A 14,559-nucleotide genomic window follows, 5' to 3' on the forward strand; every position below is an offset into this window, starting at 1 on the left:
AAAAAAAAAAAAAAAAAAAAAAAAAAAAAGGAAACAAAAGGAGAAAGATATTTCAAGGGTACCAGGTGAAAATAAGTCTGGGCTTTGTCCACATTTGGTTTTAAAACATGTTGAATTTTACACATGGGGTTAACAGAATCCTTGTCTCATGAGGCCAAGCACACACAAAAATCCTCATCTTCAAGTTCATGCAGAATTAAATGCTCATATGTGGAATGGAAAAGAAATTGGGGTTCAACCACTCTGTACAGAGCACGCTGACTCGCCTGCATCACTGTTTGTGCCCCAGGGAGTTCTTTCTACAGTTCCCTCGTGACTTCCTGCCCGTTCTGAGTCCTGCTTCTGGGCCCGTTCATCTGATAAAGCAAAACACCCTGCAAAGCCTAACACACACTCACTGATGCCAGTTTACGTAGTGTCCCTGTTCCCCATGTCCTTATGCTAACAAAACTGCCTACAGGAGAAATTAAGCCGACAACAGCCTCGTGATGGCCTGTAATTGAGCTTCAAATAAGGCAGGGGAAGTGGGCTTGGCGGTGACCTCCCCACAATCTCCCTGCTTGCATCTTTGATCCATTTTTAAAATTTTTGTCTCTAGAATTCCAATAGGCATAGTTCAGTATGTCTGTTAGACGGCTGTTTATTAGAGCTGGTAAAAAAGAAAACCCAAGATAAATTAATGGACAAAGAATCACAATGGGCTGTCACCGAAGAGAAGCTATAAAAGGCTAGTTTGCATAAAAGCATTTTTCTCCACGGGCCATGGGAGGCCTAAGCATGAAAATAATGACAGTGTTTACTCACGAAAACAATACGTCTTTCAATGTTAATGATAACTAAAAGTATTCTTTCACAGACTGCCCCAGGAATCATATATTTTTTTAAATAGACTACTTTTTAATAGCAGCTCCTGGACCCGAGGAAACTGGAAGAAAGTGGTACACCTTTCACTGAGGAACCTGCATCGACACATCACTGCCACTCGAAGCCTGTGGTTTGTGTTAGGGTTCACTCTCGGTGGTGCACATTCTGTGGCTTTGGACAGAGCTATCTGTCCAGTATACTATACTGTGCAGCCTTGTACACAGTAGTCTCACGGACCTAAAAATCCTAGTGCTGTACCTATTCATCCTTCCCTCCTCCACGATAGTTTTAAAAAAACATAACTATGCCAATTCATATATGATTGGCTGGTGAGACTAACAAAATCGGGACAGTCTGGGTTCTCTCTCTCTTTTTTTTTTGGGTACTGCGCTCGAACTTGGGACCTTGCACTTGTGAGGTAGATGCCGGCACTACTGAGCTAAATCCCTAGCCCCAGTCTGGGTTCTTTAGGAAGATGCCTGTCTCAGGATACTGGGTTGGAGGCATCTCCACAGCATCTGTAAAGCAGAGCACCATGCCCACCTGGTGAAGGGACAGGTAAGGGACAGTTCGAACCCGCCAGCCACCACACTTGGATTCTGAGCTCTGTTGCTTTGGGTTATCTGCCCACTGACCCCTCTGCTTCCTATTTGTAATCTTGTCTCCTGGCAGGCTGGGCCAAGGTATCTTCTTCCTCTTATACCCCCTCGGTGCTTAGCAGAGTTAAGCACCCAGACAGAAAAGAAGTCCTTTTCACTAGGGCATGACTGATGCAGGCTGTGTCCTCCCACTCTGTTACCATCTGATCCCTGAAAGCTAGCTCTAAGTCCCTTTGGCCTGGAAAGTGGCCTGGCCAGGTCAGGCAAAGTTTATGAGCCCTCAGGGCCTTCCCTAACCCAGGGGAGGCAGAGCTGCCATCTCCTCTATTCCAGAACCCTGGACAGCCCTGGAGAACCAGGGAACTGCTGGTATTGGAGCTCTCCCTTGCTGCATGTTTATTTGGAAAAGCACAGAAACAAGCAAACAAAATGGTGACCTTTTGCTCAATGGGCATAAAGCTGGAAAATGAAATTGCATTTGAGTATTTAATGGGGTTAGGAGCAGAGTGAGATAGTCATGGGGAGAGAGCACGCCCTCGTTGTGGAAATTACACAGCCCTATGTGAATGGAAATTCCATCCAACAATCTGGAAATGATGACTTGAGGTCCCAGCTGTGATTTGCCGGGAGGTGAGAAGCAGTAGCGCCTCCAGTCCAGGCATGGTCAGTTGAGGGTCTCTCTCTCTCTCTCTCTCTCACACACACACACACACACACACACATACTTGCTGCATGCATGCTCTCTTATATGTGCATGTCGCTATCTCCCCGATACCAGTGCATCATTTGTTAATCCCCCAAATTGATTCTCCATGGCTTACAGGGTGCCCTGCACACTCTTGTATACAAATGCATGTGCACACATACACATACGCACACAACTTTCCTCATGACCCCACCACCCACACCTCACAAACATACAACACCGCCTCAGCTCTACACTAACAGTCTTCCAACAAAAACACAGAATCCTCACGCACACACCTCACACAAAGTCATATGGCGCACAAGCACACACTTTTTCATCCATTGCACACTTGTCAGGGACAAGTCAGCATTCATCCGCAAGCTTGTTCACATGCCTCTCGACACGCAGCGCGTCAAGCACACTCAGCACCCGCTCAGCTATCCTCCCAACAATCTAACCCAAGTGTCTTAACTGCCACAGGAACCTTGAAGGTGCAGATGGTAGTAGCAGTATCCATCTTACCTGGACCACAACCACTTGGATGGAAACATGGTCTGGGAGTCGGACTGGTGCCCGGAAATACTGAGACAGAGCAACCAGCAGATGCAAGATGGCCACCAGGCTTTTGGCATGAACAGCTGAAAGGGAAGGGGATTTTAAAATTAGAGCATCTTCTGCTAGGTCCTAGGCAATATAAAGAGATGCTTACAGTGGAGCAATACCATACCCAGAGATCCTTTATTCTACCCTAAATGTCACCATGAACCTCCTCCTAGGACCCTCCACTTCTTAGCTAAGTCTCACGGAGTGCTTCTTGGGCCCTATTATTGCTGGATTTCCAGGGGGCTCTTCTACTTTAATTCCAAGTTCCCACCAGGACCTGGCATTCGAATAGCCTGGTTATTATGGTTATGATCAAGCCTGCTCTGCACCCTCTCTCCTTCCACTGACTGGAGACTCTGGATTGTCACCACTCTCCCCGCCCAAGACCGGTCACAAAGCAGATCCTTAATATTGGACAGTAACTCAGGAACACAGAGCCCTTTCCTTTGTGTGGGGCTTTAAGGTCCCTTGAATGCCTTGGGAGGGGATGTTCAGACCCACAGGCCTCCACAGCTGCTGAGCCCTGTGCTGAATGTTTCTGCTAGAGAAGGCTGGGCCACACTGAGCTGTGGTTTTCTCGGTAGATGAGAAAATCACTGACCTGATGAGGTGCATATGGTGTAGGAAGAATGGAGCTTGAATTCTGACTTCATAACTGCCCCATTTATTTATGAGCCACCTGGCTTTAGAACTCTTCCATTTATTCACTGGCTACTTGGCCTTGGGTAGGGCGAGCCACTTGAGGGGACAATAGTGCCTATTAAGGACACACAGGTTCTAAGGATTTCCAAAGGTAATGAAGGAAGAGTTCCTGGGACAGAGCAGGTGCTAAGGAATGGCCGATCTCATTCATACATACTCATATATATCATTTTATATTGTATATATTTGTATATTTTTACATCAAATATATATGTAAAAATATATAAACTCATGTGAAAGTACCTGGCACCTAGGCAATTAAAACATGTCAGTTTTTCTCCCCTTCCTTTTTCACAAAAGGGAAGATCTGCCTTCCTGGTTCTACCAGCATCATGACTACTCATGACAGGGGACATTCAAGGGAGGAAGCCAGAACACCCATTCTGAGGACTCAGCACTCACAGGGCCCATAGTTGTCAGGTATCATTTTGCCTTCCCAGGGGCCCAGGGGTCCATTTGCTTTAGCCGAATCTTTGAGAAATCACTAAGAAAGGAAATGATTCAGACACTTCTTTGACATTCATTAGAGTTTGTTATCACAGCTATTTCAGAGATGTCTTGCTGTTGATCAGGAGCTCAACACTACCACCGAACAGTGGGTGATAACTCTGGATGCCCAGCCTTCTACAAGTTTCAGCTCAGGGCACCATCAACCACATGTTACCTGTAGTTGTAGCCTCAAAAACAGGATCCTGACCAGGGATGTAGCTCCATGGTGGATTATGTGCCTAGCACACACTAAGCCTTGGATCCAACCCCCAGTACCACATAAAACAAAACACTCCAAAAGGCTCCTGGCTGGGATGGACTCACTGACGTGGCAGGGTCACTGAGGGACAGAGGCAAAAACCAGTTTGTTGTTGTGCTCAGAACTGTCATGCCATTTTCAGGCCTGTCCTGGAGGCTGTAGGCACATTTGTTAACACACACACACACACACACACACACACACACACACACACTGGACAAAGATGTTAACTAGTATATTAACTATCAAAAACATAACCCTGGAAAACACTTAAATTTAGTAGCAAGAGAATGGTTTAAATCAGTGGTTTTCAAACTTTTTTTCTTCAAGCAGAGAAACCCTGTGTTTTAAAAGCTGATCGACAGAACTCATGAAAAAAGTACAGGACACGGGCAGTCCTTGAGTCCTAACTGCAGCCTGCTACGGCTGCTGCTCCCCAGGGATGCCTGACTTTCACCTTGCAAATCTCTGTTGGACTAAGCACGATTTATTTCATGTTTGTTTTGAGCCCAAGGCTTTTGTGCTGAGCTGCAGCCTCAGCAATTTTTTTTTTTAAATTGCCCAGGCTGGGCTTGAACTTGCAGTCAGTCTTCCTGTCTCAACCTCTCAAAGTGCTGGGGTACACACATGGGCCACCACATCCAGCAAGCACGGTTTAATAATCACTGCTTTCCCAAGTTATGGGATATTCACAGGATGGGATAGTTACGTGCACTGAAAATCTTTAAGAAAATGTTGCTATGGATACCAACAATGTAATATTAAAGGGAAACTGAACAGAAACAAGGTAAGAATGTACATTTAAGGAGACGAGCACGCAGAAATAATATATATGTGGGTGTATATATACATATACACAACACAAACAGGTATAGCTTGCCAATGCTTGGGAAAGCCTGTTTTAAAAATGAAAACCATTATGCTAGCGTGGAAAGATCATTTAAGGGTGTTATCCAATTTCAAAATTTTCTTTAAGGCCATGCTGTCTTTTCAATTACAAGTGACTGTAACACATGTCCTGTGTTCGGCACCCTCATCACTGCTGCCTCTCGTGGGGGCTCAAGAAGATCCCCCCAGTGCTGGGCAGGGTACAAGGGTAGTGTTAAGAGCAAGGGCCTGGCTTCACCGTACAAACCAGGCACTATGGCTTCTGTGCCAAGAGTGTCACTCCAGGGCTGGAAAACAGCTGTAAAAGGAGCGGCTGAGTTAGAAATAATCATCTAAACATGTCCTGCAGTGGAAATGTACATTAGTGTGTTATTCTGGAAGCAACTTGACAATAGGTATTATGACCTGAAAATTGTACATACCATTTGGCCCTAAAATACAACTCCCAGGCATTCATCCTAAAAGAATATGGCAATCAGTAGAGAGAACTCATCAGGCTGGATTGATATTAGTGGAAAAAAAAAAAAAGGAAAATCTAAATATCTTATTAGTCACAGAAATTATGATAAGACATACAATGTCATTTAATATTAATATGACATATAAGTTGGATGTGGTGGTGCACAGCTGTAATCCCAGCACTCTTGGAAGCTGAGCAGGAGGATCACAAGTTTGAGCACAGTCTTGGCAACTTAGTGACTTAGTAAGACCTTGTTGCAGAATAAAAAATAAAAAGGGCTGGTAGCAAACGCCCTGGGTTCAATCTCTAGTAATGAGAAAAAAAAGTGACCTATAAAATATTTAATGACCTATGAAGGCATACATTTTCCAAACAACTACACAAGTTGGTCCAGTTTTTGTAAAATTGTGTGTGTGTGTGTGTGTGTGTGTGTGTGTAATCTCCCTCTTATCTATGGCTTTCCTTTCTGTGGTTTCAGTTTCCCAAGATCAGGTGATGTCCAAAAATATTAGTGGAAAATTCCAGGAATAACAATGTGTAAGTTTTACATTACATGCTGTTCTGGGAGCTGGGCTCCGCTATCCTGCCCCAAATGGGAATCATCCCTTTGCCCAGTGTATCCATGCTGTATATTCTACTCATCTGTTCATCACTGGATAACCACCTCAGTTATGAGCTCAACTGTCTTGGAAGCATGATGCTATTCTACTTAACAGTGGCCCCAAAGTACAAGAATAGTGATACTGGCAATCAGCTATCCCAAAGAGAAAGGTCTAAAGTGCTTCCTTTAGCCAGGTGTGGCGATGCACACCTCAAATCTCAGAAATCTGGAGGCTGAGTCAGGAGTGCTTCCTGTAAGCAAAAAGGTGAAAGTTCTCAATAAGAAAAAAAAATCGTAGGTTGGGATTGCTAAGAGCAATAATAAAAATCAATGTTCTATCCATGAAATAGAGAAAAAGACAAAGAAACCAGTGTTACTTTTGCTGCTGCCCTTAACCTGCAAAACTTGTGGCCAGGGTGTGTGATAAATTCTCAGTTCAGATGGATAAGGCATGAAAACTGGGTATGTATGGGTAAAAAACAGCATAAGATCGGGTACTATCCCTGGTTCCAGGCATTCACTGGGCGTTGTGGAGCCCATCGCCCTTGGAACAGGGAGGACTGCTGTGTTCGCATGACTTGATTGCTTATTACACATGTACACACATGGAGTGAAGGACTCCACAGTGCTCCCAGGCCCTGTCCTAGCTGTAGGTGTAGGCTCAGCACACAGGCTCTGCTGTGGGATTTCTGGGTCCGATTCCTGGCTCTGTGGTTCATCAGCCACGTGGCCTGGATGGTGACACTCCATTAGCAAACATTACTGTGTGTTTAATATGTGCCAGGATCTCTTCCACTTTCCAGGGAGACAGCAGTGAAGAAACCAAAGACCCTCTAACTCTCATAAAACTGACATTTATGATGTCACACCTTCCCTGTGTCTTGATTTTTCCCATCTGTAAAATGGGGATAACACAAATTCTTACACTGGATGGCTGAGAAAGGGTTGAAGGGATAAAAATATGTTGTGTTTAGAAGATCTCAAGGCAGCCAGTAAACACCGTAACACATGGCAAATATTAAAATTTGGATTTTTTTGTAGCTGCATTTTTCAATAATAAAAATTACTGTTGTAAACAGAAAAATGAAAATCCCTAAAGTCCTAAATCAAGGACCTTGGTAACTTAACAGTTCATCCCTGCCACCTTTGTCTTGAGCAGAAAGTGACACAGTGTCCCCAGATCACAGCCAGCACGATAACTGAGAGAGGAGAGCTGGACAGAACTCCCCCCGGGGCTGTACCTGCCACGTTCCTTACGGGGCAAACCTCTGTCTCCTGCACCCAGGCCCAGCTTCTCGTCACACCTGGAGGCATCACAGGGCTGGTGAGATAATTACCCCCCCCAACTCACACTTGGTGATTCATCGCTGTTCTAGAGATCTATGAGGAATAATTTGAGGGGGCAGAGACACAAGCTAGGACATTCAGCTGTCGGATATTCGCAATGGGATGGAGAATGTTATTAAAATGATTACTGTCAACCCAGGGTTTACGTAAACTATAAGGTATCTACCCCACGCCAAAGAAATAGTTATCAAAAATTAGAATTACAGAGACAGAAAATACGTATCACAAAATAAAGAAAATGACAAAACACAGTGGTGCATATCACTTGACTAAGTCAAAATACACATTAAAGTGACCAGGGCAAACAAAAAGGCTAGGATAGAGTGCTAAAGTGAGGAATTATTTTTCTGATATAGTTTATACATGAGATAAAGCAATCATGAACCGAAGATGTCATTCAGAGCTGTGTTAAGACAGTGTTCTCGATGTAGCTTTAAAAGGTTTCATCTTTGCATTTCAGCCTTTCCAGACTGGGTGCCATGGGTGTCTGCCTTTTTGCGATGTACAGAGAGGACCCACATGCAAGGGAGTGGGAAGTGAGATCAGCAGTGCTGAGCAGGGCTCTTCCTTCCAGGGATTCGGACCCTCGTGACTACTGTGGATTTCCAAAATGCAGTTTCCCACCCTCCACGGCCCCAAGTGCTGTCAGCATTGCTACAGCACGGGAAAGGAGGCGCCCCTTCCAGGAGTCACGGCCTCCCCGCCTCCCTGCCTCCCGCCCTCCCCTCCGGTGTCTCCTCGGGCTTGGTAGAGAGCGTGCTGGTGCTGTTCCCGGTGCTGGGCCAGCAGAGGTGTAATTACGCTGAAGTAGGCACTTGTCGCCTCTGCTTCAATGTCAGATGTGAGAAACCTGGAGGAAACTTTGCCACTAGAAGCTACTGGGTCACTGAGTTTAGAAGTGAGGATTCCTTCTGCTTTCCCAAGTTTGAAAAGTTTTTTTTTTTTTTTTTTTTTTTTTTTTTTTTTTTTTGGCGGGGGAGGTATCCACTTTAAGGTGTATAAACTACACACAATAAATCATACTACCTAATCCCCAATATTTGGAGGAAAATGCAGTCTAATCATTTCATCTGTACTGTAAACATTCACACTTTTATGTTTAGGAAGGACTCCCTTTTGGAAATACATTGTTACTGTGAGATTCACCGACCCTCTCACTGACCCTCTGATTTACTGTCGATTCTGACACGGACATATTCGGTCTATGCTAGACACCAAGCCCTCGAGGCAGCAGCAGAATTAACGGCTTGTACTTTGAGATTCGTGAGCTGGGCTTGCAGTGAAAGTGGAATTTAAAAATCCTGTTCCAGTGCCTGCGGTCTCACTTATCTTTGCTCCTTCCGGCAGATGAAGGGGGAATGGCAGGGTGTGGGTTTTGGACCTGAACATACGGACCTCAGCTTCCCCAAACCTCTACGTATTGGAGACAGCAGCTTTCTCATGGCTGTGCTGCGTCTCAGAAGCGGCTCCATGAGCATGAGTTTCCTTCCTTTCCAAATCTCATGGGAAGTTTCTACAAAAAGCCTTTTACACAAAAGAACACTAGATTTTGGCATTTTGCTTGTCTCCCCTAAGAGGTTGCTGGACATATTCTTTTTCTAAGGGTACATCTCACTGAAAGATAAACGAGTCTGCATCCGGGGCCTGCCAGCGGAGCGACTGCTTCTTGAAGAAGCCAGGTGGGAGGGACCCCGGTACCACGCAGGACGCCCTTTTCCTTGGCATGACTCACAGTCCACATTCCACTTGATGCTCCTGGGAGGAAGTTTCAGGGTTTCATTGATTTTCTCCAGGACAGTCTGCAGTTTTTGCTTCTGAGCAATCTCTGACTGGGTGACCTCAGCGACATTTAGCTTCTCACTTTCAAGTTTCTCTGGGGGCAACAAAGGGAAGAAAAATAGTAGCTGTTATTCTGGGTCACAGCCCTAATTCACACGCTGGTTTACCCATTCACTGGCTTCTCCACACACGCATGCACTCACGCACTCACCAAACATACCAGCAGTCCTGCGAGACTGGTCCCACGATCTCGCTGCAGACACCAAACTCCACTCATGCGCAAGTCCCTGCTTGGTAGGAACCTGCTTACCCTCCTGTGCACTTTAATCATCTCTAGATGACTTATCATCAGTACGATGTCAACGCCACACCCTATACTATCACATTGGATCAGTTAGGGAATAATGACAAAAAAACAAAACAAAAAAAAAAAACAAAAAAATTGCTGCACGGGTTCAGGACAGAGGTAACTTCTGTTGGGTCCTTGAGCTTGCAAGGCAGGCGCCTAAACCACTGAGATAAATCCCCCGCCCAGTGTTGAATATTTTTGATCCACTGTTGGTTGAATCTGCAGATGTGGAACTGCACTGAGAACCTATTATTAGGAAAAGTGCTCCTCATTTGACGGCGGGACTGGTGGCACCAACAGTGCGAGAGCTTCTGAATTATGCCTTAACCCTTCAGGAGCACAGGGTGGAGAGTTTCACCTTCTCTGGCGTATTTGAACTCTTCTTCCATCATTCTGGGGCCCTTTTCCTTTTTCAAATTCTACCTTTTCTGAGGACCCCTCGGTGCCCCAGCCGGACAGACTTCTCTGTTTCTTCCCAGCGGTCACTCAGGTCCTTATTCGAGGCACCTTGTATACAGTATGACATTTACTGTGTCTGATTTAAGCACTTTCTTTTTAACCTTCCCCGGGAAGTAGTTCGTTGGATGTGCCATATTTCATCAGTTCCTAGGTGCACATGTCTCACACGTTAACACCCCTAAAATCAGGTTGTATCTTAAAAGTGGCATCCCACAGAGGCTGCCACCCAGGTGGAAGACGTGAGTTATTACTGCCACCACCTGTGTGAACCTGGCCATCACTCTTCATGGGACGAGCATTTCCATGCCTCAGGAAGACTGTAAGAGCAACTTCAAAACACATAAAATAAAAATTCTAAGCAAGGAATACCCCCCAAAAAAAACCAACCCTACTGGCTTGGGGCTGGGGATGTAGTTCATTTGCAGAGGACCTGCCTAGCATGTACAAGGGTCCAAGCCCCTGAACTGCGGAGGAGAAAGCCAGGAAACAAAGCATTGGGTAATGGTTCAATGGAAGCAAAACACTATCTAATCAATTATTAATCTAAATTTGCATTTTAATCTATTACAAAACACAAAATAACTCTGGACTCCTTAATGGGAAAAGTGTTACCTGCTTGTACTTTTACCTACTCTACACTCCACAACTCACCTAGCATCGATAGGACAATCCGAAGTGTGTTTAAAATGTCGTGTCTTTGCATTTTTGCTATTTCAAAAATGAAACTTTATGTCAGCGGTTCTCCTAGAGCTTACATCATTTATTTCAGGTACCACAGCAGCTTACTGAATTCAACTTCTCCATGGGTGACTCTCTAACGAGGATACCCAGTGGAGAACTTCTGCAGGTTCTCTGGACTTACAAACCCTTTTCAGTGCCTTGGTAGGATGACCTGGGGCACCTGTCATGTATGATGGCACGAAATAACACCTGCCTCTTCTCCCCCATTGCTTCAGGCCATACTTCATTTCTGAAGTTCAGGGATTTAACCAAGTTCTATCTAAATGTCTTCCTCTGGGATGGTAAACCTTGAAGAGAACATGTGTGCTTTTTTTTTTTAGGCTGGATCCTTATCTAGTAAAGGTATGGAAAGTTTTTTTAAATTTTTCTTCATTATTTTTGAGTGATGTAACTGTCCCTAAGAAGCAAACGGTTCTCATTGCACATTGCAACTACAATCTGTTACAGGATGCCCAAAATGCTAGGCTGAAAAACTTCTGACACCTTCTGTTGGCTGGAGGAAAACTGCTGGGATAGATTGTTGTCTGCCTTTGGGAGTGGCCTGGGGAGGCGGGAGGAGAGAAGTGGCACGAGACCCACTTACTCACACTGGCCATGCTGTATTTATTACATCACTGTCTATGAATTTTCATATTTATAATCCATTGGCAGTGGGCTTAGAATGAATAGGTTTCTGTGTTTTCTAGGTCAACAACTTTTTCTTGTACTGTTGTCCATTTTATTTTTGTTTAAAAATTGGTGGCCTGACCATATTTGGTGGCACATGCTTGTAATCCCAGCACTCAGGAAGCTGAGGTGGGAGAATCCCAAGTTCAAAACCAGCCCAGATTACGTAGTGGAATGCTGTTACAAACAAACGGACATCGGTGAGCTATAATTTCTTCTTATTATATTTATATATATTTCTTATATCCATTTGGTCTCCTACTTCCCTTCCTGGTACAGAGCTTCTACAACTCACAATTTCTTAGGTAGCTGAGTGATATAAACATTTGTTTCCTTGTCCAGAGTTCTTTCAAGAGTGATAGGGTGACAACCCAATTTCCCATCAACTGGAGACTGGATAAAGAAGATGTGGTTTTTGTTATAAAGTGGAGTACTACTCAGCCATAAAGAACGAGAAACTAGAGACATTTGTAGCTAACTGGGCACACATTGAGGTGATACTCTTAAGTGAGATAAAGAGGACACGTGTATAAATACCAAATAGTTTCTCTGGTGTAAAAACTGAAAGTGTAAATAAGGATCAGAATGTATAACTGATATTGCGTAATAGGAAGAAAGGATCTAAAGGGGTAGGGGAAGTAGGAGGGGTAGAGGAAAGGAAAGAAGGGAAAAGAAAAAATATGAGAAAATGAAAAAATGGAAACAGAGTCGGTGAAGGGAGGGCAGGGGAATGGGGAAAAGTAACCAAGATATGTCATGTAAAGGTACAAGATCCCAATGATGAATGTAACTGTATTGTATACCTAAAATGTACCAATAAACTTAATGAAAAAAAAAAAGCAATGAAACAAACAAAAGAATGATAGGCCACCAGGGGAATCAACCAGTGTTTAAAGCATTGGTACTTTCAGCCTCACTCCTGCCTCTTTGACCCCTGGGGTGGGAGTAGGGACTGGAAGTTGAATTAATCACCAATGGCCAATGAGTTAATCATGACGCCTCCATAAAAACTCTAAAAATAAAACCCCTCTAACTAAAGGGGTTCAGGGAGCTTCTGGGTTGGTGAATGGATCATGATGCTAGAGATCAGTGGACCCCGAGAGGGGCTGGAGGCTCTGGCACCCCATACCTTGTCCTATGCATCTCTTCCAATTGGCTGGTGCTCAGTTGTATTCTTTCTAATAAACTGGTAGATTCAAGTGCCTTCCTAAGGCCTATGAGCCATTCTAGCAAATTATCAAACCAGGGAAGAGGGCAGTGGGATCCCTGATTTACAGCCCGTTGGTCTGAAGCACAGGAGGTCCAGAGTTCTGAGTGCCATCTGAAGTGGGCAGTCTTGAGGGAGTGTGCCCTTAACCTGTGGGGGCTGCACTAATGTAGGGCAGTGTCAGAATTAAATTGCAGGGACACCCAGCTGGGTGCCTGCAGAGGTCAGAGAATCACCTGGTGTGGAAACCTCTCACATTTGGTGTCAGAAGTGTGCACACAGAGGAAAATGAGATTTTCCTTGATTAGATTTTACACCTTACCTACTAGAGCACTCTGCTTTTCTGTTTCCACCAGTATTTTTAACTGTCTATGACATTATAATTGTAATGTATTCTTCCAAAAATTAAAACACATCTTTCTGTTGTTTAGCATCTGGTATTGCTTATTTAGGAGACAGGTTTTTGTGGCTTTGATTTATTTCTTTCATGTTTCAGAGATTTTAGAAAAGGTAGCACTGCTTTAGTCATTGTTTTGTGTTTATTTTCTTGCTTAATTTTTTGTTGTTGGATATTTTATTTTAGACATTGATACTGGTATTAATATATTGCACAGAAAATATATCTCAAAGCAATCTTTATTAACACAGTATTTCTCTTTTAATAAAAAAGAGATTATATATATTATATATATATATGTATATATGTGTATATATATATATATATATTTTGCTACTGGCTTTTCCCTAAACAAATATATATCATGAGTATATTTCTCGGTCAACACATACTGGCATAACTCATTTAAAAAAACTGCATATTATAGGGCTTATTACATATTCATCCATTTTCCCAAAGATATATATTGCCAGCTTGTATCCTACCTTACCTCTATTTGCAATAAAGTTGTAATAAACTCCCCATGTGTAATGCTAATTGATTATTATTGATAAAAGTTATTGCTTTGTAGATTTTCCTCTTACATTCTTATATTTCTTCTTATATTTTCATCTGACAAAATCCCCTCATTAGTTCTTTTGTGACTTCAGCATTCTTTTTGCTTTTTTTTGATACAGGGGATTGGACTCGGGTCCTTGCACTTGCGAAGCAGCCGCAGGAACCACTGAGCTAAATCCCCAGCCCACAGCATTCTTTTGAGTATGCAAATAAAACACTATTATCTCTCTTTTGCAAGCTTGTATCACTTATTTCATTGTGATTTTTTTTTAAAAGAAAGGTTTAGTTACACCTGTACTGCTATTTCTACTCCTTTATTTTAAGGTATTTAACCCTCAAAATTTGACAGGCCCACTCAAATATTTCTATAGACAGTAACTTTACTCCATCTTACCAGGATTTCAAGATAATTTAAGATTCGTAGTTTTTCTCCTTTGTTCTTTGTTAGGCTAATATTACTAGCTCTTTGAAATTTTTTATTGTTGATATTTTATTCTTCCAGGAAAAAACTGCTTTTTGAATGTTTTCATACATAGTGCAAGTATTGGGTGTGATTTTGTTGTTGTTTTTGTTTGTTTCTTTGGTACCAGGGATTGAACTCTGGTCCTTGTGCTTGAGAGGCAGGCAGCAGAACCACTGAGCCAAATCCCCGGCTATTTGGGCATGATTTTGAAATAGGATGATTTATAAAATTTCAGGTGGATTATTTTGTGAATATTTAGTTGATTTTGAAGTTTGCATAAAAGAAAATGCTTTTGGAGAGATTTTTAGAGAATGATACAGTATTTAAAAAGTTATGGGGCCAGGGATTTAGCTCAGTGGTTCCGCTGCCTGCCTTGCAAGCATAAGGTCCTGAGTTCAATCCCCAGTCCAAAAAAAAAAAAAAAAAAAAAAAAAAAAAAA

At 43.2% G+C, this 14,559-nt stretch overlaps 1 protein-coding gene across 2 annotated transcripts in view; it reads right to left on the reverse strand.

Annotated features, from left to right (window-relative positions):
* Positions 1 to 14,559, reverse strand: part of Parva (parvin alpha) — a 144,203-nt gene that overhangs the window by 17,412 nt on the left and 112,232 nt on the right. For both annotated transcript variants that reach the window (XM_010615254.3, XM_010615253.3), the window contains 2 exons: positions 9,233 to 9,373; positions 2,674 to 2,789 (listed from right to left, as the gene is read on the reverse strand). In XM_010615254.3, coding sequence (XP_010613556.1) covers positions 2,674 to 2,789; positions 9,233 to 9,373 — 257 coding nt within the window. The remainder of the gene's footprint in view (positions 1 to 2,673; positions 2,790 to 9,232; positions 9,374 to 14,559) is intronic.

This window comes from Fukomys damarensis, unplaced genomic scaffold (genome assembly GCF_012274545.1).
Source record: "Fukomys damarensis isolate Sample0158 unplaced genomic scaffold, DMR_v1.0_HiC HiC_scaffold_16, whole genome shotgun sequence".
NCBI lineage: Eukaryota > Metazoa > Chordata > Mammalia > Rodentia > Bathyergidae > Fukomys > Fukomys damarensis.